This window comes from Schistocerca serialis, chromosome 3 (assembly GCF_023864345.2).
Source record: "Schistocerca serialis cubense isolate TAMUIC-IGC-003099 chromosome 3, iqSchSeri2.2, whole genome shotgun sequence".
Classification (NCBI taxonomy): Eukaryota; Metazoa; Arthropoda; class Insecta; order Orthoptera; family Acrididae; genus Schistocerca; species Schistocerca serialis.
Genome location: NC_064640.1, coordinates 927,299,028 through 927,321,695, shown reverse-complemented (window position 1 = coordinate 927,321,695; position 22,668 = coordinate 927,299,028). Strand labels below are relative to the sequence as shown.

General features: G+C 39.4%; 1 protein-coding gene across 1 annotated transcript in view; it reads left to right on the top strand.

Moving 5' to 3' along the window:
• Positions 1–21,981: 21,981 nt before the first annotated feature.
• Positions 21,982–22,668, top strand: part of LOC126471189 (vesicle-fusing ATPase 1) — a 95,516-nt gene continuing 94,829 nt past the window's right edge. The window contains exon 1 of the mRNA XM_050099298.1: positions 21,982–22,092. Coding sequence (XP_049955255.1) covers positions 22,069–22,092 — 24 coding nt within the window. The 5' untranslated portion in view covers positions 21,982–22,068. The remainder of the gene's footprint in view (positions 22,093–22,668) is intronic.

Here is a 22,668-nt window from a genome sequence, read left to right as displayed (position 1 = left end):
TAAACGCTACATGCAATATGCACTATCAACTATTTGACATTGCAATGCAATTTCATGCACATGTAGATGAAATAAAAAAATTTCTGACTGTGATTTGGTAACAACCCAAATCATATAACTAAACTTTTGTCTTCCAAAAAGTAACTTCATCATTTATTTAAGCATGTGTTCAAACTGTTGACCATGGACTGAAGGGCACATTTTCCATCGCCATTTGAAAAAACGATGAACAGGTGTATTTACTGTGTTTGATATGGCAGAGCATCCACCGATGATTCAGCGACACTTGTCTTCTGACGTAGTTGGGACTTCTTCATAGACTGCATCTTCGAGTACTCCTCAAAGAAAGAAATTTGGAAACCTCGTAGGCCATTTAACAGCAGAATTTCGTCCTACGCAACTCGCAAGAAAGTTCTCATTCAGTATTTGCGTTGCAATACAGAGCAAGTCAGTTGGACATCCTTCGTATTACAGCCACACACACTGTCGAATATCCAGTAGTATTTCTTCTAGAAGAACCGGCACAGTGTTCGTCAGAAAGTGTGCTTATGAATATCCATTTAGAACGCCTGAGAATAAGTAAGGTCCCACAGTGTAATTTCCTATGATGCTGCATCTTAAATTAACTCTTCACAGACGTTGATGTTGTATCTGACGAAGCCAGTGTGGATTTTTGGCTGTCCAGTAGTGCTTCTTAAGCAAATTTACATTAACGTAGTTAGTTAACATCACTCCGTCGGTAAAGAGCAGACGGTGGAAAACATGTGATCGTCTCTCAGTTGCTGAAGGAAAAACCAACAACAATTTGTAAGACGTTCGAAATCAAGGCCGTCGAGTGCCTAATGTAGTGACATATGATAGGATATGTCGATGAAGGATGCGAATGACAGTGGCCCATTCCATATTCTTTTACAATATGTCTTGTATCACTGTGTGGATTCATTAACGGCATAGCCAGAATACCTTCTTCGTGTTGTCTATCAGTTGCAGTCTTCTTTATTGTTCTCTTTTTGACGTTCAAACAGCCTGCCCGCACTAGCGTCTTAATAATTCGCGCAATTGCCTGCTGTGTCGGACATTGGCAATCCTGATAAGTAACCCTATACCATTGTACTGTTTGTATAGGATTTCTTTTACATTCACCATATAAAAGTAGTGTTTCCAACTTCTCATCATTGGTGTACATGTCTGCTCGCAACGGATACTGTAGCAGAAATGAGCAGCCTGCGATACAGACAAGTAAACAGGCATATGTGTTGACATTCTGATACAGCATAGCACGAGAGCTCTGCTTTGAGATGTTTGCGCCACTATGCCGATTCCGGCCACCATGCTCTCCATTTCCAGGACATTTCTCGATTTTTTAAAGACAGGATTCAACGTCAAAGTTTACAAACGCTGTATCGCTGTAATTGTATTTCTGTTGTTTGAATCCAATACAGCTCACAATTTCTGTTGAATCATTCAAAATGAAAAACGAATCATCCAAAAATTTTGTTACTGCTGACCATGCATTCAGTTGTTGATGACCTATATTTATGATCCTTGGGATACTAGAGAATGAAATTGTAAGTAAATTTAATCTTTATAACGTTCATATTTTCTTTCCCATTATGAGGTGCAGCACATAGTATGGAATAAGAAAAAGTATAGCTATTGAGTCAGATCTTCACGAGGTATCACAATAATGCGTAAATTTCTAACTGAGAGTAAATGTCAAAAACGTGAAGTTTGTACGTGTTGGCTAGAGTATTAATGAGCCATACTGGTAATTGATGGCACAGGGGGCGTAAAATTGAATACTGACATAGATTCAGAGGAATAAATAGAACATTAGAATGTAGCTCCCTGTCAACATAGTAGTCACTGTAAGACAAGCATCACATTGGATCTGATCAAGATGATGGTATGATTAGATTGTGACCTTGATAAAGAAACTGTCATAGCATTACAGTAAAGTTATTAGGGGAATTGCAAAAAAAATTAAACTTATGTAGTCAGGTGGTTATGTCAACCCTGTTCCTTGTAAATATGGGTTGGGGATCTTCATCACTGCGACACTTCCTTGGTGACATAGAACCCATTACAGGGAAACCATTTTTAGGGGCCTCATCCACTATATACAAATTTCTCGTTAGAGTTGTCCTTTAAACTGAATACCCAGAGTAATTACTTATATTTTGATATTTCTTTCAAGTGCTATTCTTCCGTTTCTGTTAAAGAATGTGTTATACAAATATTAAGCTACTCGAAAATCTATTTGTCTGTGGAATGTCAATATTATTTTAAGAAACATAGAGCCACAGAATTTTCAATGATAATTTTAAATTTTTTGCAACATTTCAGAATGTACTACTTCTGTTTCTTCTAACAGTGCATTAGTTAACAATTTTTCATTTTGGTGAAATTCTCTTCATCTTCTTCTCAGCAAAGGATTTTCACTGTGTATGTTTTCATATATCATCTAGTAAGCATTGTTAATACCACTTCTCTCCCTTAGTTATTACAGATGAAGTTCTCACTGCCTATTTTACTTCACTCATTATGTATGATTTGAATTGACTGCAATAAATCAGCTGCTTGACCGACATTCCCCTTGCACCATTGAACGTTTTCAGATTATATCAAAACATGCTTTTATCTTATGAGCTTGTTGATCACAGGCAGCTCTTTGCTAACACAATTTTATAAAATTTCCGTAAGAGGCACTTATCATGTAGGATAACACTTGAAAGGTAAGATGAGAAAGGTTTATTGGCACTCAGTTGGTACTGCTAAGTTGTGTTTCTATAGGACTGCATTTTTTACATGTGCATCCCCATCATTACTCACGAAAATCAACTTACACATGGACACATTCTGCTTACACACTGTCATACACGTAAGTTACGAAAGTTGAAAGAGGTTCTACCTTGTTGCACGATGTTGCTCCACCTACCGTTGCCTACCAGCTTCTGAAACTGCCAGTAGTTGCATTTGTTCTCATTCTGCTCTAGCTTATTCGACAGCACAGATCTAGAACCATTTGTTTATGTACAAGGAAATTTAGCATCACACCAAAACAATGGGCTTAATCTTCAATTAAGTAAATAAATACTTCCCAAAGTGGCAAAATGTTCTTAAACAGTGTGACAGGAATATCATTCTAGCATTCATCAACTCCTTATAATCTTTTATTTGTAATAGAGTAATGCACCATCATATGACATAACGAAATGGATTAAAAAGTATTGAAACTGAGAGTGTGTACTTGATGAGGTTCATATTACTGCAACATGAGTCAACATGGTAAAGATACTACTTTTTTAATTCATATAAGAATTTTAATTTATTTAATTTATATAACAATAGTATGGTTTTCCTTTAGTCTTTGAGTGTGAATCCTACAGTGAAAAGGAAATTTATTTATCGGTTTCGATATTTAAAACTACTCTTGACCCTTACTAAAATCCTATGGAAATATAATCATATTCATATGATATTGGCGCTATCATCGAGTAATGACTGTTGTGCACGGTAGTACAAAATTTGGTTACAAAATGAAGTACCATATTGGTAAAAAAAAAAGAAAAAAACTAGGAAAACAGCAACTGCAACCTACAAAACCTTGACTAACTTTGAAAATAAAAACAAATATAAACTTTTTAGTGCTTAGATGAAAACCTTACTTTCCGATGTACCTTTAGTGTGTTGTAGATAACATAAAAATTTAGAAATAGTACCCTTTGGAATGTAATATGTATATTGCAGTAACACCAGTTGCCAAATTTTTCAATGTTGCTTGCAGTTTAATATGAGCTGGCATGACAGCTTGCATACTTTATTAGACATTTGTACAGGGCCAGAAATAGGGCTCAAAAATTATTAGTTTTACTGATTAGAAGACAATTTTCAAAGGAAACATCGTCCTCATCACAAAATTCCATTATTAGCGTATTTGATATTCCCAAACAATTCCTATAAGATATTCATTTCCATATCCAAAATCTTTGTGTCTGTGGTTTCTTTACCAACATCGCTATAATGTCTTCAGTACAAATAATTTCACTTGTCGACACTTGAAAATCGCGTAAGTACCGCTAGTATTTCCGTCAGGCGTGTGGAAACCCTAACATGCGCGTAAGAGTAGTGGTTAGGGGATGCACGTGTAAAAAACAGTGGCTGTGAAAACCCGACTTTAGACAAGAGACACTACATTCACTTTGTTAACACTTTGTGACATCACTATGATGTGAAAATGTCCAGTGTCGACTGTCAGGGATGTCTATAGAGTTTTGTGCTTGTATCGAGTTCTGAAAAATGGGTGAAGCCATATTTGATAGGTTTTAAGCCGGGTTCAAACACACAACAAAAGTGTCCCCATAGCTAGTGGCTTACTGCAATTACATCACAGTTGCATGTGTGAACTCCCAGTTTTTAGTGTCACAACTTAATGGAGCAACTTATGCCAATAATTCGAAACACAAGAATTCTGTCGCAGTTATCGTGGAGTAATTGTCTGTTGTGCTCCATTCGATTTCAGTGTGTTTTCATTTTCTTACTGAAAAAAGTGAAAATAGTGGTCAGCATGTACACTTTTGTAGCTTCTGGACCAAGCGGGGTGGCGCAGTGGTTACCACACTGGATTGGCATTCGGGAGGACGACGGTTCAAACTAAGTCCGGCCATCCTGATTTAGGTTTTCTGTGATTTCCCTAATTCGTTTCAGACAAATGCCGGGATGGTTCCTTTGAAAGGGCACCGCCCCCTCCTCCTCCTCCTCCTCCTCCTCCTCTGCAGCTTCTGGAACTGCAAGAACAGTACCTGTGTTTGATTTTCTGCAGCAGTGTGTGTGTGTGTGTGTGTGTGTGTGTGTGTGTGTGTGTGTGTGTGTCTGTATGTGCAGGTGGATGGATGGGCAATATTTGCAAACCAATGAAGTACCCAGCAGTTTTAAAAGATTTTTGGATGAACAAATAAATAAACTTAATATTGTAACCAAAAAAAGCGAGTTCTATAAACTTCGTGATTCGTGAGACCAAGCAGTCTATAAGTTGTGGATTATGAGTGGGAAATAGCTCCCAAGTATGATGTGGCAGCTGTTAATCTAAAACTTAAGTATTTAAAATGCCTGTATCAATGAATACAGAAGATTCTAAAATCTTGGAATCCTGCTGTTGCTTAGTTTGACACTGCAGACAGCATTTTCGTCTCTGATTTTTATTTCTTACATAAATGTGTTTGTGGTCCCTGATTAACCCCTGTGTGAAATCTATTTGCGGATCTAACATTTGTGTTTCATCTTCTTGCCCCTAACTCTTGTCACAGCTCTAGTGGCATGAACTGCACTGTAACATTCATACCCAGCCATATGATTTCAGTTGACACCATATTGAAAGCTCTGCAACTATGTAGAATTTGTGGAATCCTGTGTGAATGGTAGCTGACGATGCCACTACAGAAAGCCATAAGCTGCAGCACCACATTAGCTGCCTGTCTCAAGCTGGCTTTAAACTACAACGTATATTCCACAAATAAATGTTCCTTCAGATATTGACAGTGGCCCATTTTGCATATGATTTGTTGTGATTAAATATAAGGTAAAAACATAATGACAGTTGAAGTCTTCAGCATCTCTAAGTACAAAACTGAGTTCCTCACTGCAAGTATCGGTAGTAGCATAATGGATAGAATTTTGAGTTATGAACAATTTTTTTACTTTCCTTTTTTAAAAGATTCTGGTACCCTATTAATTTAAGGAAAATATGTTGTGTAATATTCAATTTTATGTGCATATAAGAGTGCTTTCTTCCTGGAATGAGTTGTCATTATCAATAAATTACAAATTAAATATGAAATAAGAAAAGGCCAGTAAATGTTCGAATTATGTTGATAATCTGGCACAACAAATTAAGTACCACTTAAAATGTATAGAGGAGAGTGATACATTTGGAAAAGAAATAAAAGGTAACTTAGATGCCTGTGAAGTATAAAACAAAATTTACAAGCTAGTTCTTATAGGAGACACTTTTCCAAACAAGAACACCTTATACATATGCAGACGGAATGTACTCTGCCACTTGTACAGGAATGTGCTTGCTGCTGTTTTTTGCCATTGTTGCAATTACTTTCAAGTGCAAAGAAAGAATTTCATTTTTCTCACAGTGAATTTTAATTTTATGCACAAACTAGAGCATATTTCACACAACCTGCACACTTTTACCATTAAGAGTGTCATGACAGTACTACATTTATTATTCTAGTGTGTGAAGCACGTATAATTTTGTATATGTAACTATAGAAAATTATGTTATACATATGGTTCTCAAATAAATAAACAGATCAGTTAAAATGCAGCCAATAAAAATATCAAATTGAGTAAGATGAGAGAAGATGCGACTTATCCACTAGTGAACTACCAATAGATCCATCTCAGTTTTTTAATACTTAAAGAGACACACACAATGATTTAATATTGTCACAGCAGAAGCAGAGTAGCACTGTGGTGTAGTGGATAGGATACTAAACTATTGCATTGAAGGTCATGAGTTCAGAACTCACCTCAACTGTAGAATTTTAATTTCTATATTCGATTCTAGTACGTTCTAGAAGTATCCACAAATGGCAACAGTCATGTACTGGAATGTTCTGTAGCTGTATGTGATGGGAGCAGTTCGCTCTGCGCTCTTGTATGTGCAAGTGCTGAATAAACCTTCGTTATGTGAAGTTAGTGTTTGTCATTCATCTATTTAGACCTTCCTCTACGTGACATTAATCTGGTGGACGCGCTGGATATTGGAGCTTGTGATAGCACACACTGTCGACGACACAGGGGCCACGACAGAGCTGCCGTTTACGTGTCGTGACACCCGAGTTAGATGCATATTCAACAGATCGCAATCTATCGGAGACAGAAGAAGAAGAGTACGTCACTATGACAGCAACTGTGTGCCACCACATGAGACATCCTTCCGGGATCTCTGGTGACGATGGCCAAGATCCAAACAAGTGGCTGAAGGTATATGGGCGTATACCCAAATTTAACAAATGGGATGACACTGTGTGTTTGGCTAACGTATTTTTCTACTTGAAGGGCACTGCCAAGCAATAGTATGAGAACAACGAGGAGGAGTTCACAAGCTGGCTAGAATTCCAGGCGGAACTGCACAAGTATTTCGGCGACACACAACGACAGAAGTGCAAGGCTGAAGATAAATTAAAGTGTAGAGCACAGCGTCCAGAAGAAACGAAACGACAGCATCCTGCGTTCAAGACGTCTTGGAGCTGTGTAAAATAGTGGATCCTCGAATGAAGGTGGCAGATAAGGTTGCACATCTCATGAAGGGTGTTGCTGAGGACATGTATCAAGCCCCACTCCTGAAGGAGGTTTCGACAGCAGACGACTTCATAAAATGGTGCAGTACATCGAGACAATGCATCAAAAAAGAATTGCACGCAAGAAGTCTGAACAGCTTTCAAACGTCGTATCGATGTCTGTGATGGATGAAAAAACGGATTTCACAAATGTTCTTCGTCAGATAGTGAGAGAGAAAGTTCAGAAGGCACTTGGATTGCACAGCGAGCAAAAAACCGAGACGCTTCAAGGGGTCATAAGGGAGGAAGTGGAACAGACATTGAACCCAATCTCTCGTCCTTGATTTCCTTTTAAAACGGTAAAAAAGTCGAGACCCAGGCGAAGTTATGTTCCTACAATGCCGCATGAGGAACCTGTTTGGACACCAAGGAAGACTGATGTCTGGAGAACCAAGGACAACCAACCAGTATGTTTCCACTGCGGACGACCGGGACATGTGGTGCGCTTTTGTCGAGAAAGGCGGCGGATGTTTGATGATGCCCGCGCCAGAAAACAGCAGACCGATCTTAGCCGACGCCAACTCCGGGACGGCGAAGATGAACAAGAAGATGTAGGTGCAGGACGACGTAGGTCACCATCGCCGCAAGCTAGCCACTGTAGAGGACGCTCCCCAACACGCCGATAAAGGTCTCCATCGCCGTTTAGAGGCTCCAGCCGATCACCTAGCCGCCGCAACCTGGAAAACTAAAGGATGCGACCTTCCTTAGAGGTGAGGCCGCCAAAGAGAAAAATACTCCGCCGTCGATCACTACAAAAATGATAGGAAACTACGTCGATTCCTCATGGATGGCCGACCAGCCCAAGCTCTTGTGGACTCTGGAGCATCATATTCAGTCAATTCGGAGACGTACCGTCGCCAATAGCAGAAAACTGTAACGTCGACAACGAAACATCTCTGCTGAAGGTGGCTAATGGGAAATATGTAAAACCTACAGGAAGATGTGTCATTTGTGTGGGTACAAGTGGCTATACAGAGCCCTTAGAATTCATCGTCTTACAAGATTTTAGTCATGACATCATTCTTGGATGGGACTTTTTGAAAGTTTCTCAAGCAATTATAGATTGTGGTCGCTCGAAGATTATGCTAGACGAGATGAGATACTGTGGACAGGAAGATGTGCATCCGAGTGTGAGGAGACTATCTGTCCTGGATGAAGTGATCATTCCTGCAGTCAGCGCTAGAAAGGTAGCTGTCGTGTCATGCCATGCGTCAACCCATGGATCTGTAGTGGAATGTAAGAGAAGCATACCACTGAAGAATAACTTGGTCATCCCAGCCTGTGTCGTCTCGTTGAAGAACGGATTCAGTGAATTGTGGATATTTAAGTGTCTCCAAGAACCGCAGATCCTTCCAAGATGCATGTGCATAGCAAACGCTGAGCCGTTAATTGCAGAACAGCTCAGCGTCATAGAAACCTCCCATGCCTAGTCTGTCACCAGAGCTCACTAAGGAACAACAGAAGAAGCTACTTGCCATTCTTCAAGAGTTCTCTGAATGCTTCAGTCCACAGGTGAAGAGCAAATTAGGCAAATCGTTGGTGAAGCACCGGATTAGCACTGGAGACCACCAACCAATAAGCCAGAGAGCATACCGTGTGTCAGCAACGGAACGTCGAATAATTCGCGACGAATCAAACAATGTACGCTTTCACGGCCGGTGTTGTGTTCAGTTGAAACTTCTGGGCTGAGAGGCTGTGGTCGATGTATAAAATTTCTACCTAACGTTTCGTCTCCATATGCGGGAGACATCTTCTGCGGTCGTCTGGCTACTGCCACTGAGGCTTCAGGTACTCTCGCATTTAGAGAGCACATAGAGGGCACCACCATTCGTCACGTGATGCCGACGGTATGCCTATCTTTGGAAGGCGTCATCATTCTCGATTAAGAGTAATCGATTGTGGTTCTGCTGGCGCAACGTCGACATCCATATTTTGTCTAACTTTAAAACTTCCTCTTTTCTTTTAAAATTGTTATGGTGTTTGTGAATCTCTATTGCTTCTCTATATATGCGCGCATGATAATGGAATGTTCGTGCTAGAACGTTTGTCTCATTAAATTTAATTTCGTGGTTCCCATCTCGAAAAACATGATCAACTACGGCCGATTTTTCGATGTGTCCTAAGCGACAGTTTCTTTTATGGGTAAGTAGGTGTTTACACTTCTTTTCGTTGTTCCAATATATACTTGTCCACAACTGCATGGAATTTTGTATACCCCAGGTGTTGCTAGGGTGTGTTGGGCGTCCTTTGCGGTTCTTAAATATACCTTAATCTTCTTGGTGGGTCTGAAGATTGTTTCGTTCCCATAAGTGGCCAGAACTTTCCCGATACGGTCCATTTTCCTACCAGTCATTAATAAACTTTTTCAGTAGGTGACCGTTGTTGCTCTGGACTTCTGGTTTCTTTTCTTCTTTGATGGAGGGCTCAATCAATTTCATTGCTAGTATATCCGTTTTTCATTAAGGCTGACCGAAAGTGATTTAGTTCATCTTATAAGTAAGCCAGCTCGCAGATTTTGTTGGCTCTGTCCACCAAGGTTTTTCAATCTAATCTTGTGACAGAGATAAACTGTCGGTGCAACATTGCTCATCACATGACGACTGCCTACCATCTGCAAACTAACGGGCTTACTGAATGACCGAGCGTGGTGGCGCAGTGGTTAGCACACTGGACTCGCATTTGGGAGGATGATGGTTGAATCCCGCGTCCGGCCATCCTGATTTAGGTTTTCCGTGATTTCCCTAAATCGCTCTAGGCAAATGCCAGGATGGTTCCTTTGAAAGGGCATGGCCGACTTCCTTCCCCATCCTTCCCTAATCTGATGAGACCGATGACCTCGCAGTTTGGTCTCTTCCCCCAAACAACCCAACCCAACCCTTACTGAATGCCTTAATAAGATCTTGTCCGACATGCTATCAATGTTCGTCAAAGTTGAGCAGACCACCTGGGATGAGGTGCTACATTTTGTGACGTTTGCCTACAACAAAGCCAAACAAGACACCGCAGGGTTTACGCCATTTTTCCTGGCGCATGGTCGTGAGGCGATGACGACGATGGATACTGTGTTTCCATAACATCCTGATGACGTGGACGACGACTACATTGGCCAGGTGTTAACCAGAGCTGAGGAAGCTCGGAAGTTTGCTCGACTCCTCACGCTGCAGGCTCAAGAAAACGATCGCCGAAGGTATGACGCGGGCCACCGCCCTGTTGTCTACCGGTCTGGTGACCTCATCTGAATCTTCACTCCTGTTCAGATGGTCTCTCTGAGAAGCTCCCCAGGAGCTACTTTCGACCTTATAAGGTTGTAAGACAGTTGTCTGATGTTATTTATGAAGTTGAAGATTTTGACCCCGACACAAGACGACAAAAGATCAGAGATACAGTCCACGTCCCTCGAATTAAGCCCTATAACGATCCTGCAACCCAGGGTAAATTCGAAGTTCCAGCGACAGGCGGCAAGTGGAAAAGTAACGAAGAATGTAGTGGCAAGGGAAGTTCTAAGAAGATCACCGCCAGGGCAAACATCAGTCATCGGGAGTTGGGGTATGCAGGACCTATGACTCGTTCCCGAACTAGGACGACGTAACACCGAGTCGCTGTTCGCTTAAGGAGGGAGCAATTTCTCAGAAGAAGGTGAGTACCACCCTGGTGTAGTGGATATGATACTAAACTGTTGCATCGAAGGTCGTGAGTTCAAAACTCACCGAGCCTGTACAACTTTAATTTCTATATTCAGTTCGAGTACATTCTAGAAGTATCCACAAAGGGCAAGAATCATCGTACTGGAATGTTCTGTAGCTGTATGTGTTCTGGCCAGAGGCTGTTCGCTCCGCGCTCTTGTATGTGCAAGTGCTGAATAAACCTTCGTTAAGTGAAGTTAGTGTTTGTCATTCTTCTACTTACTATGTGACAATATTTGCAAACTATTTCTGAAAAGAACATAACCTTGTCATCACACATTACTTTCATGCTTGGAAATAATTAGGTATTGAAAACAGCAACCAGTCACATTCTTTCAGACTGGTAAACTGCTGTTACAAAAACTTTCGATCAGTGGTGACTTGCATTAACACAATGATGGAGCAATCTCCTGAGTCAAATCTGTACAGTAATGCCTCTCCATAAGCAAAAGATGGATAACCATTCCAAGGCAGATTCACACTGCTCAGATTCAATACAACCAACACTCACAACTCGCCGGCCGGTGTGGCCGTGCGGTTAAAGGCGCTTCAGTCTGGAACCGCATGACAGCTACGGTCGCAGGTTCGAATCCTGCCTCGGGCATGGATGTGTGTGATGTCCTTAGGTTAGTTAGGTTTAATTAGTTCTAAGTTCTAGGAGACTGATGACCTCAGAAGTTAAGTCGCATAGTGCTCAGAGCCATTTGAACCATTTGAACCAACACTCACAACTGGGCATATACACATCATTGTGACATCATGGAGAAGTGTAAGAGTTCTATAACATGAATTGAACTATCCAGCCTGTTTTCCCCAAAATATAGGATGCTCCAACTTGTTTATTTATTTACTTTTTTCCACTTAGTCATTCTTTGATTACTGTTTACAGCCATATTGAATATGTCAGTATACATTTACAATTATAGTTACAGGATAAATTACAAGATGAGCACATATATTATCATTTTACAGTAGCCTTATACACATATGTAAAATAATTAAGGAGCACATAGCAAAATCCAACATTTTAATGTTGATATAATGTACTATGTATAGGCAACCAATTTCAATTTCTGCTGCAATACCTGAGACAGAAGTAATTTTCGAATGTACTTTTAACTGAGACAGTGTATATAGTACAGTTCACAAAGTATTGCTTCTTTACTGCAATTTTTTTTCACTGGTGTCACAATATCACTTAACTCTGTACAGACAAGCTGTTTTAAGTTCTCTTGGTTTTGTTTTGAAAACTGGCAGCAGATCTATGTTTTTGAAATTGTATGGTGATCTGTGGTATAATAAGAACCTTGCTTTAGCAGTGTCTTTTTCAGCCAGTTGTACTGTTGGGTACTGTTGTGTGATGGACATATTTCACTCTTGGGCTGTAATTGTGTAATTCTCTGTTTAGTATTCATGTATAATTTAACTTCAGATACATGATAGTTTCAAATATATATATATATATATATATATATATATATATATATATATATATATATATAGTTCACTTTCTAGCTTGACAAGATTTTGTACTAACTCCAGTAAGCTAACGTAGTTGTTGGCACAATTTTCCAATTTTTTAGGTTCCTGTATTCCTTTTTTGAACTTTTGAACACGTCACAGCACAAGCTTCACTGTCACTAAGGTCTATACAGTCATTGTGGGAGGATTTTCTGCACCACAGTGCACACATCAAAACTATTTCCATGATTTCACTTTTTTTTTTTTTTTTTTTTTTTTGCACTTTACACATGAATTACTGTTGCCACTCACCGCCAACTTGGCATAATAGTCACGATGCGAGCGGAGATTTCTAACTAAATGTATTGAAGAATTTATCATAAATATGGGTGGCTGCTCAGCTGTGAACTCTACTAACCATTGCAGAAATGGCTTATGCAGGTTTAGGTATCCAAGTGACCCTGAACGGGGAAGATCAGCTATATATTGCTGCAGGGACGACAGGGGACCAGGACCTGATGCCCAAATGTACGTATATAGTATGTAGTGCTTGATTTGTGACAGTGTCAGTACTATGTACCAGTACTTTTTTCGAAAGAAGTTAGGACCATAATTTTGAGATGTGTACGATAGAACTTTTGCTGCAGTTCAAACAATGTAAAAATATTCCTGCTTAGTGTGATACTAGTGATACACCCATACCGATTTTGCTGTGAGCGTACTGTAGGTCCAAAGAGTATGTGCTCGGCCCAGAGGAAGTATGTGGGTGGTGGGCTTTTAAGCAGCTGAAATTGTGGAGTTGTGGCCTCTCTTGGAGGTCTTGGAATGAAGAAGAGAGGACACTAATCGAGAACAGATTGGACAGCCAACACCTTGGAAGTTGTAAAGGAGACACCTGTACAGTGCAAGGGGAGCAGAGTACAGTTCACTGATGAGACAGCCAGTGGAAATGTTGTTGCCTGACACAGGTACAACACGAGCTGCTGTGACCGAGTTGATGTTTGAACTTCCTTTCTGGTAAGCAGACGTGCTGTTTAAACTGTCAGACCATTTCATAGAAATATCTGATGATGATGTGCCTCTTATGATGAGGTGAACCTTGCTCTTTAATGTTTTCAGGTTTGGTTAAGACAGTTAGGTTAATAGGTACCCTGTCATCGGCTTGAGATTTCCTGTTAACGAAAGGTGTTGCCGACATTTAATCCCTAACTGTAGTTGTGCAGGGTTACACTCACCTTAGAAAGTTTGCATGCCTATTAGCTGGCCCCACAGCAGTTGGAGGTTCCTTAATTGGCATGTGATTAACTGGACGTTTATCTGTTGTAGAAGTTTATACATTGAGGTTGATGCAGCTCTGGTATTAATGGGAGACTGTGGAGGAGGGGACTGGGTTCAGGTATTGTAGTGGTGTGCAAGGTGCCAGCCATGAAGCTGTGGTCTTGCTGATTCAGCTCCTGGGCAGCTCCAGCACAGAAGGGCAACGAAATTAGTTCTATTTGTTAATATCAAGTTGCTCTGGTTTAAGTGCTTTTTGATGTGATGTGATTGTTTTGCACACTCAGTTAAGAGAATAGTTTGATGTATGAGTGAGTTGAGTTCTTGGTTTTTAAATTGTATCATGCTTTCAACTAGGAAGTAACTGAAGAGATATTTTTCGATAGTATGGGTCTACTTGCAAATGGTGTTGGTGAAGCCACAGTCCCAAGGCTCTAGGTTACTGGTGCTATCCTTCAAAGATAAATTTATCTGTTAAACTGACTAGGCTTGCTGTGCTACTTTCAAGAAAATTTTGGAAGAGAGATTTCATTGTATTGAGATACCTGCCAAATGTAAATTAAATTAAAGAAGTGTGTTAATGTCTTCACCTTTATATATATTAATTTGACAGTTTTATACAATTGGTTATGAGTGTTTAAAATTATCCTACTGCAGTTAAGCAATCAAATTAGATTATCATGAGAGCTCATTTTAATTCCCTGTTAAATTTCATTGTAATTCGGTGATAAAAGCTGGTATTGGTTATGGAGTCTGAGTTGTTAGCCATTCTAGTTAAATTGATGTTTGTAACTTCTGTTTGGGGCGGAAATTACAACACTGTGTTTCTTTAATGTACAAGGGGGGGGGGCAAGAAAAATGGGAAATTCGTCTGAATGTCTTTATTTCTTAATATTTTACACTAAATTCAGATCACCTTCAAAGTATCCTCCATTTACTGCAATGCTCTTCTTCAAACTTTCCTTCCATTGTTCAAATATGTTTTTAAACTCGCCTATCCCGATGTTCTTTATGCCTTCCAGCAATTTTTATGTTATCTCCTCCACAGTGGCAAAACGCTTTTCTTTCATGTCCCTTTTGAATCTGGGGAACAAAAGAAATCTCAGGGGGTTCTCTTCCAAAATTCCGATTGCTAGGGGGATGGACAATCGGTGTCATGCCATTTTTGGTCAAAAACTACTTTACAGATAGAGCAGTGTGGGTCAGCTCGTTGTCATGATGGAAGAACAACTCACTTGTGCGCCAAAGATCTGCCCTTTCCTTTCAGATACTCTCCATCAATCTTTTAAAAAACTCCAAGTAGAACTCTTGGTTGATAGTTGGACCAGGGAGAACGAACTCCGCTCCCACAACACCTGTGCAATCGAAAAAAATAAATGCGCATTGTCTTGATTTTGACTTCACTTGGTTAGCTTTTTTGGGATGAGGAGAGCCATTTGTCTTCCACTGGCTTGACTGCTGCTTTGTTTCAGGGTCATATCCATAGCACCACGATTCGTCACCAGTAGTTGATTCTGAAGCTAAAAACATGCCTGAAGTCGACGCTCCCTTTGCTTGTCTGTGAGAAGGGGAGGGACAAATTTGGCTACACCCCTTCTCATGTACAAATCTTCTGATAAAATCCTCTAAATTGAACTCCATGATATTCCAGACATCTCTCAGAGTGGATCAATGGTTCGGCGACGGTCTTCACGAACGACGGCATTGATTTTGTTGACGTTTTCTTCACTTCTGGACGTTGAGGGGCGTCCTGAACGGGGTTGATATTCAATTGACATTTCTCCATTTTTAAAGTGAATACCACTCGTAGACTCTTGTTTTATCTAGGGCAGCATCCCCATAAGCAGTCTTAAGCATTACAATAGTTTCCACAGCCAATTTCCCGAACAGAAAACAAAATTTCACAGCCGCGCCATAACGTTTTCGCAGAAATGGAAGAAGTTATTTTGCTAAAAAAGCTGTCGCTGGCGAACCGATGCACTCACAGTGACACAATTTCGCACACTGACTCAGGTGGCGCGACCATAACGGACACCTGTCGAACAATGGGTTCCTCCTCTCTCCCTCCCCACCGCAGCCCAATTCCCGTTACTTTTGGGTCCCCTCTCGTATTATTAAAATTTATGAGTCTTATCAGGCAAACTAAGAAAGAGTATTTAAAATTTTAGTTATTTTACCACAGTTTTGCTAGATTGTAAAGATTTACTTTATTAAATCAGAGTAGGTTGATTTATGTGTTTTTGAGATTTAAAGAAATTCATATTACTGGTGAAATTTTGTAAGATCAGGGTATGCCTGTGTAAACATATTGGTAAAATAAATGGCACGTTACATTATTAGCATCTTTCCACACCAGAATCCTGCAGTCAAGTCTGACCCCCTCAAAGGATCATCCTCCTATATCCCGTTCTTGTCAAAGACAGGTTTATACTAGAGTGGACTTATCTGTACGTATGCAGTGGTCTAAATTTCAAACAGTCTTCCTTTAAGTCACAGTACTGAAACCTCTTTCTTTTTTTTTTTTTTTTTTTTTTTTTTTTTTTTTTTTTTTTTACAAATCAAGCACTGATTGAAAGTATATCTTAATAAAGATAGCTATAAACATGAAACCAGCTGTATACAAGTGCTTTTGTTCTGCCACTCGAAGACTTTACTGAAACAGTTCTTTGAAAATTTTTAGAGTCCAGAGATATTTTCGCAATTGGCAAAGTGGAGACAAATATTTATTGTGATGGATTTAATACTCATTATCAGAAACATACTTACAAAAACTGAATAATACTTAACTCCATTTCTTACATAGGTTTGGTAGTAAGAGTAATAACTAAGGTATTTTTATAGCAGATTGATCACTGTGAGGGAACCTGCACAAGTAACATAACCTTCAAACAATGAAGTTTTAACCAATGTTAACAATAAAGACATTTAATAACAGCATGAATTCCAGATACACAAAATTTGCACTAACTCTGTAGACTTCCCTCTCAACAGAAGGAATGGAATCACATCTTGATTCCAGAATGAGATTTTCACTCTGCAGCGGAGTGTGTGCAGTTATGAAACTTCCTGGCAGATTAAAACTGTGTGCCAGATCTATACTTGAACTCGGGACCTATGCCTTTTGCGGGCAAGTGCTCTACCATCTGAGCTACCCAAGCACGGCTCACGACCCGTCCTCACAGCTTCAATTCTCCGAGTACCTCGTCTCCTACCTTCCAAGAGCACTTGCCCATGAAAGGCAAAGGTCCCGAGTTCGAGTCTCGGTCAGGCACACAATTTTAATCTGCCATGAAGTTTCACATTTTTTATGTCTAACTAACCTAAATTATAGGCATTAACTCTGTGGTAACGGAATCTAAGCTACTGTAACATTTTCAGGAGGTGGTGCTTCGCAACTCTTATATATCCTGAGCTGCTGGTAAAATACTTTATTTATACAACCAATTTTAGTCATCTGGCCATCATCAGGATCATAAAAGTTTTCGCAGCATCATGTTACACGAAGTATAAAATCGTTGTTGTCGGGTGATATGTTGCAGTGTTAAAACCAATTACGTTGAACCACATCCTTCCATAGCATTTTGTTGTTGGATATCAGTGAAATGTCTGGGGCAAACATTTGCAACATGTAACGAACTGTTATCGTCAGCTTGTTCATGTAATAAGATCTCCAGTGTACAACATTTCATCTGTTAACTGTTTATGCTTTGGTTGTGTGAGTTTGTATCATTGTCTTGCTCACAAGTTTCCGTTTTTCGTTTTGTAGAATCACTTTCAACACACACCATGCTGTTTTTAGGGATTTCTTCACTTCATTTTTTCAAAGCACTTAGACGATTGCAATAAATACAAGCAAAGATTGGAATGTAATGCGCAATAATTTTATTACCAAATTGTTTAATGTCTAATAAAGCAAAAAATATCACAAATGAACTTCCATCTATTACCTACATTTTACATAGTCACTGCCGTTCTCAACCCATTTATCCAATCGTTTTACCAGTTTCAGTATGCCCTGTTTGTGGAAGTCCATTTGGTTGGAGTATAGCCATATGCTGACCACTGATTTCACTCCCCCATCTGTCAAAAAACATTGCCCAGCGAGAAATCTCTTCATCTACATCTAAATGATTACTATGCAATTCGCAATTAAGTTCCTGGCAGAGCATTCATCAAATCACCTTTAAACTACGTCTCTAATGTTCCACTCTCAAACAGTGTGTGGGAAAAACGAACACTTCAGCCTTTCCAAGCAAGCTCTGATGTATCTTATTTTATTAAGATGAACATTTCTCCCTACATATGAAAGAACCGGCAAAATATTTTCACACTGTGAGGAGAAAGTTGGTGATTGAAATTTCATGAGAAGGTCCTGCAGCAGCGAGAACCACCTTCGTTTTAATGACTGCCACCCCAATTTGTGTATCATGTATGTGGCTCTCTCTCCCCTATTTCGTGATAATACAAGACGAGCTGCCCTCCTTTGTATGTTCTCTGCCAATCCTATCTTATTTGGATCCCTTATCACACAAGTTACTCTCCAGAAGAGCTACATTTTCTAAGTGTTTTTTCAATAACTTGTAGTATTTGGTTTGCTTTCCCCACAACATTACCTTTGTGATTGTTCCAGTTTACGTTATTCGTAATTGTAATCCCTAAATACATAGATAAATTTACAGCATATAGATTTCTGATTTGTGATTTATCATGTAACTGAAATTTGGCAGATTCTTATTAGTGCTCGTGTGGATGACTTCACGTCTTTCATGATTTACAGTCAATTGCAGCTTTTTGTCCCATGTAGATATCTTCTCTAAATCATTTTGCAATTCGTTTTAATCATCTGTTGACATTACATGATGGTAAACGACAGCATCATCTGCAAACAGTCTAAGAGCATTGCTCAGATTGTCTCATAAACCGCTTATATAGATCAGGAGCAACAGAGGGCCTATAACACTTCCTTGTACAACGCCAAATATTATTTCCGTTTTATTTGATGACTTTCCATCAATTATTATGAACTATGATCTTTCTGACTGGAAATCCTGAATCCAGTCACATAACTGTAATGACACTCCATAGGCATGCAATTTAATTAGAAGTCACAAGTGAGGAACAGTGTCAAAAGCCTTCTGGAAATCTAAAAATATGGAATATCGAAATTGTCGATAGTATTCATTACTTCATGAGAATAAAGAGCTAGTTGTGTTTCACAAGGACAATATTTTTTAATCCTTGTTGTCTATTTGTCAATAAATCGTTTTCTTTGGGTTGATTCATAATTTTCAAGCACAGTTTGCGTTCCAAAATCCTTCTGCAAATTGACGTTTGTGATATGGGTCTGAAATTCAGTGGATTACTTCACTATATTGGTGTGACTTGTACAACTTTCCAGGATCTGGGTATTGATGCTTCTATGAGTGAGCAGTTGTATAAAATTGTGAAGTATGAAGCTATTGTAACAGCATACTATGAAAGGAACCTGACTGGTATACTATCTGGACTGGATGCTTTGCCTTTCCTAAGTGTTTTAAGCTGCTTCACTACACCAAGGATATCTACTTCTAAGTTACTCTTGCTCGCAGTTGGTCTTGATTCATGAGACCAAACAGACGAAAGCCCAGTGGCGCAAGGTCCGGAACATATGGTGGATGCTGGAGCACCTCCCATCCAAATTTTTCGATTTCTCACGAAGTGGAGGAGCGACAGGGGGGGGGGGGGGGAGGGGGGCGAGCATTGTAATGAAGAAGTCTGAAACCCTCAGCATTAATGTTGTACTTTTTGTCACAAAGAGCAAAACACAATTTAACCAAAGTTGCAGCATTCACAGTGTTCCAATGTTCAGCATAGTCCACCAATAACAGACCATGGATATACCAGAACATTGTCACAAGCAGTTTACTAGCAGATTGAGTTTTTTTTTTTTATTTGTACTGGGGAACCTTTATGTTTCCACTCCAAAGAGGCCTGCTTGGTTTTGAATATGTAGTGGCACACCCACGACTCATCACCAATTACGATTCTTTTCAGAAAGTCATACCATTCTACTGTGTAACATGTTAAGTGTTCCAAGCTTGATCACCATTCATTGGCCCATGTGATTGTCTGTCAGGTTCTTAGGCACCCAGCGAGCACTACCTTTACGAAATTGCAACAGATCACGAACAATAATATACACTGTACCATAAGAAATGTTGAAGTGCTGCGATAACGTTTGCAGTTGCACACGCCGGTCGTTCAAAATTACTACCTAAATGGCTCCAACATTCTGTGGGGTTGCAGCTGTTACTGACCGCCCAGAGCATGGTGAATCACTTACGTTCACATGGCCCTCTTGAAAGAATGCACACCCTCTGGAGACATTGCTACAGTCCATAAAGTCGTCCCCATACACGCCAAACACGTCCCTTGACTTTCACTCGGTCTATGCCCTTCGGTACACAAATATCGAAATACACTGCTTGTTCTTCACAAATTGATGACAGTAGCCTGCGCGCCATGTTTGTTTCGTAGGCCATGTTTCTCTCGCTAGTGCTGTGCATGAAAACAAAATACCTGCTTTAACACAAACTTCAAACCATATCGACATGAAATTTCAAGATTCCAGCTGCAGTGCCACGGGAGGAAAAAATTATTGTGCATTATTTTCCGATCCTCCCTCGTATCTTCCTAATCTTGCATTTGAATAAGAATTATATTTAACTTTGTAGCTTTGTGTTTATTGCTGAGTTATCATCTGATGATTTACTTTCTAGCTCGACAAGATTTTGTACTAACTCCATTAAGCTGACGCATTTGTTGACATAATGTTTCAATTTTTTAAGTTCCTGTGTTCCTTTTTCTCGAAAAAGTTTGATGCCTAGCTCTTCCCAAAAGCTTCACAATGAAACTTAATTCTTCCTTTTGAGCACATCATGGCGTGACCTTCACTGTTACTGAGGCCTACACAATCATTGTGGAAGAATTTTCCACACCATAGTACACATACCAAAACTATTTCTGTGCTTATATCTTGTTTTTTGCACTTTACACATGAGTTACCATCATCACTCGATGCCATGGTAGGTGAAATATAAAATCATTGTCATCCGGTGGTAAGTCACAACGTTAAAACCGACTACAGTGTTAACATAAATGAATGCACTCAATAGCACAGTTTTTATGGATTCACGACGTGATTTTTATTATGATATGATGACAATGTATTATTCGTGATTCTATCACCCGACACTAATGATTTTATATTTTGGCTAACATGATGCTCTGAACACTTTTATCAACCTGATGATGGTCAGAGGACTGAAATTGCTTCTATAAATTAAGTACGTTACTAGCAACTCAAGGTTGTAATATGAATTTTTTTAACATAAAATATTTTGAAGGTATGCATGAGGCAAGCTTGAGTGCTTTTTACGATACTGTAGGTGTGTTAATTTCGACAATATATGTTCCAGAAACCCTACTACTTGCTTACGTTATGCCTAGATAGAAGTTAGGGCAACAAATTATTTTCTGATACTTCTCTGACACTTCTTCACTAAGTTGAATTAACGTGTCTGGAAGTATACAGAATGAATACTGGTTCAATAACAGATGGAATTATTGATGAAAATGTCTTTCACTGTATCGTGAAATTATACTTTTTCTCCCTCTGTACAATAAAAACATTACATTTTTTTATAGAACCTACTTATGGTTAAAAAAAGGAACACCAGTTTTGCAAGTGTATACAAGCAAAAACTAATAAATAGGCTAGGTTGTTACTACGTAACACTCACATTTGAGAACATTAGTACTGAGGTCTTAATTCATGACTTAAACCACGCAAGTTCTGAGCCTACATTTCTACAGCCGTTAATATAATATTTCAGTTTCTCTGTTATATGAAAAGGGCATTCTCTATGCGCCTTAATTATGTCCAGCACAATGCATACATGCAACATCAACTATTTTATAAGAAATATTGTATAAAGTTGCGTTACTAGGTTAACTACCAATAGGGTAAACATTGACGAATCCTCAAAGTTAGGGAAAACATGGTGGACAATTCATCCTAATATATATGAGCTCTAGAGAAATGTTACCTAGGTGAACCTAGCGTCTCTCGCTGGAGCCACGCTGATCCTTTAGCAGTCAAAGATATCTCACTAATCTTTCGTAGTGGGGTGGCACGTGTAGTACTATCTTTACGTACTTCTTTGGTTGGATGCGTTTTGTGAGCTGTCTGCTAGTGTTGTGTCACTGTAAGCTACGTGTTCTGCATTGCAGTTTTCCGTGTATTGATATTCCTGGGCATGTTAGACATGTCGTCTGGCGCGGTAAATATACATTCCTAAAATCTGATCATTGTTTTGTTTATCGTCATAATAAGCGTTGTTCCAAACTGCAGTATAATTAATACGAATTTGTGTTACAAGTACCCAATGGCCCGCTTACCCTTGCATAGTTGGACGAAAATGGAATTTAAATGCCCATATACTGTGAAGTAGACGAGATTATAGGCCGCTTGTAGTTGTACATTTTTATTAATGAAGACGCCCATTTTCAATTTAGCAACCACGTTGACGAATAATGAATATTAGAACAGCGTGAAGTTAAAACTGTCAGATTCTTATGGAAGGAAGAAAGTGTGCTGTAGTGTTTTGGTAGATTCCTTATACAAGATAACATTAAAGTGAATTAAACGAATGCCATATAGATTACATACTAAACGATGTCTTATCACTTGCGTTCTCCTGTGAGAAAATGTTAGCTCTACTAATCTGTGGAAAATTTTATGTTTTGCATAGTCGTTTTTTACATGAATTTATATCCATACAAATCGTTCATGCAGTAAATGAAACACTTGATTTCCAGGTGAATTTGTTTCACGTAACTATTACGTTGTTTACTAC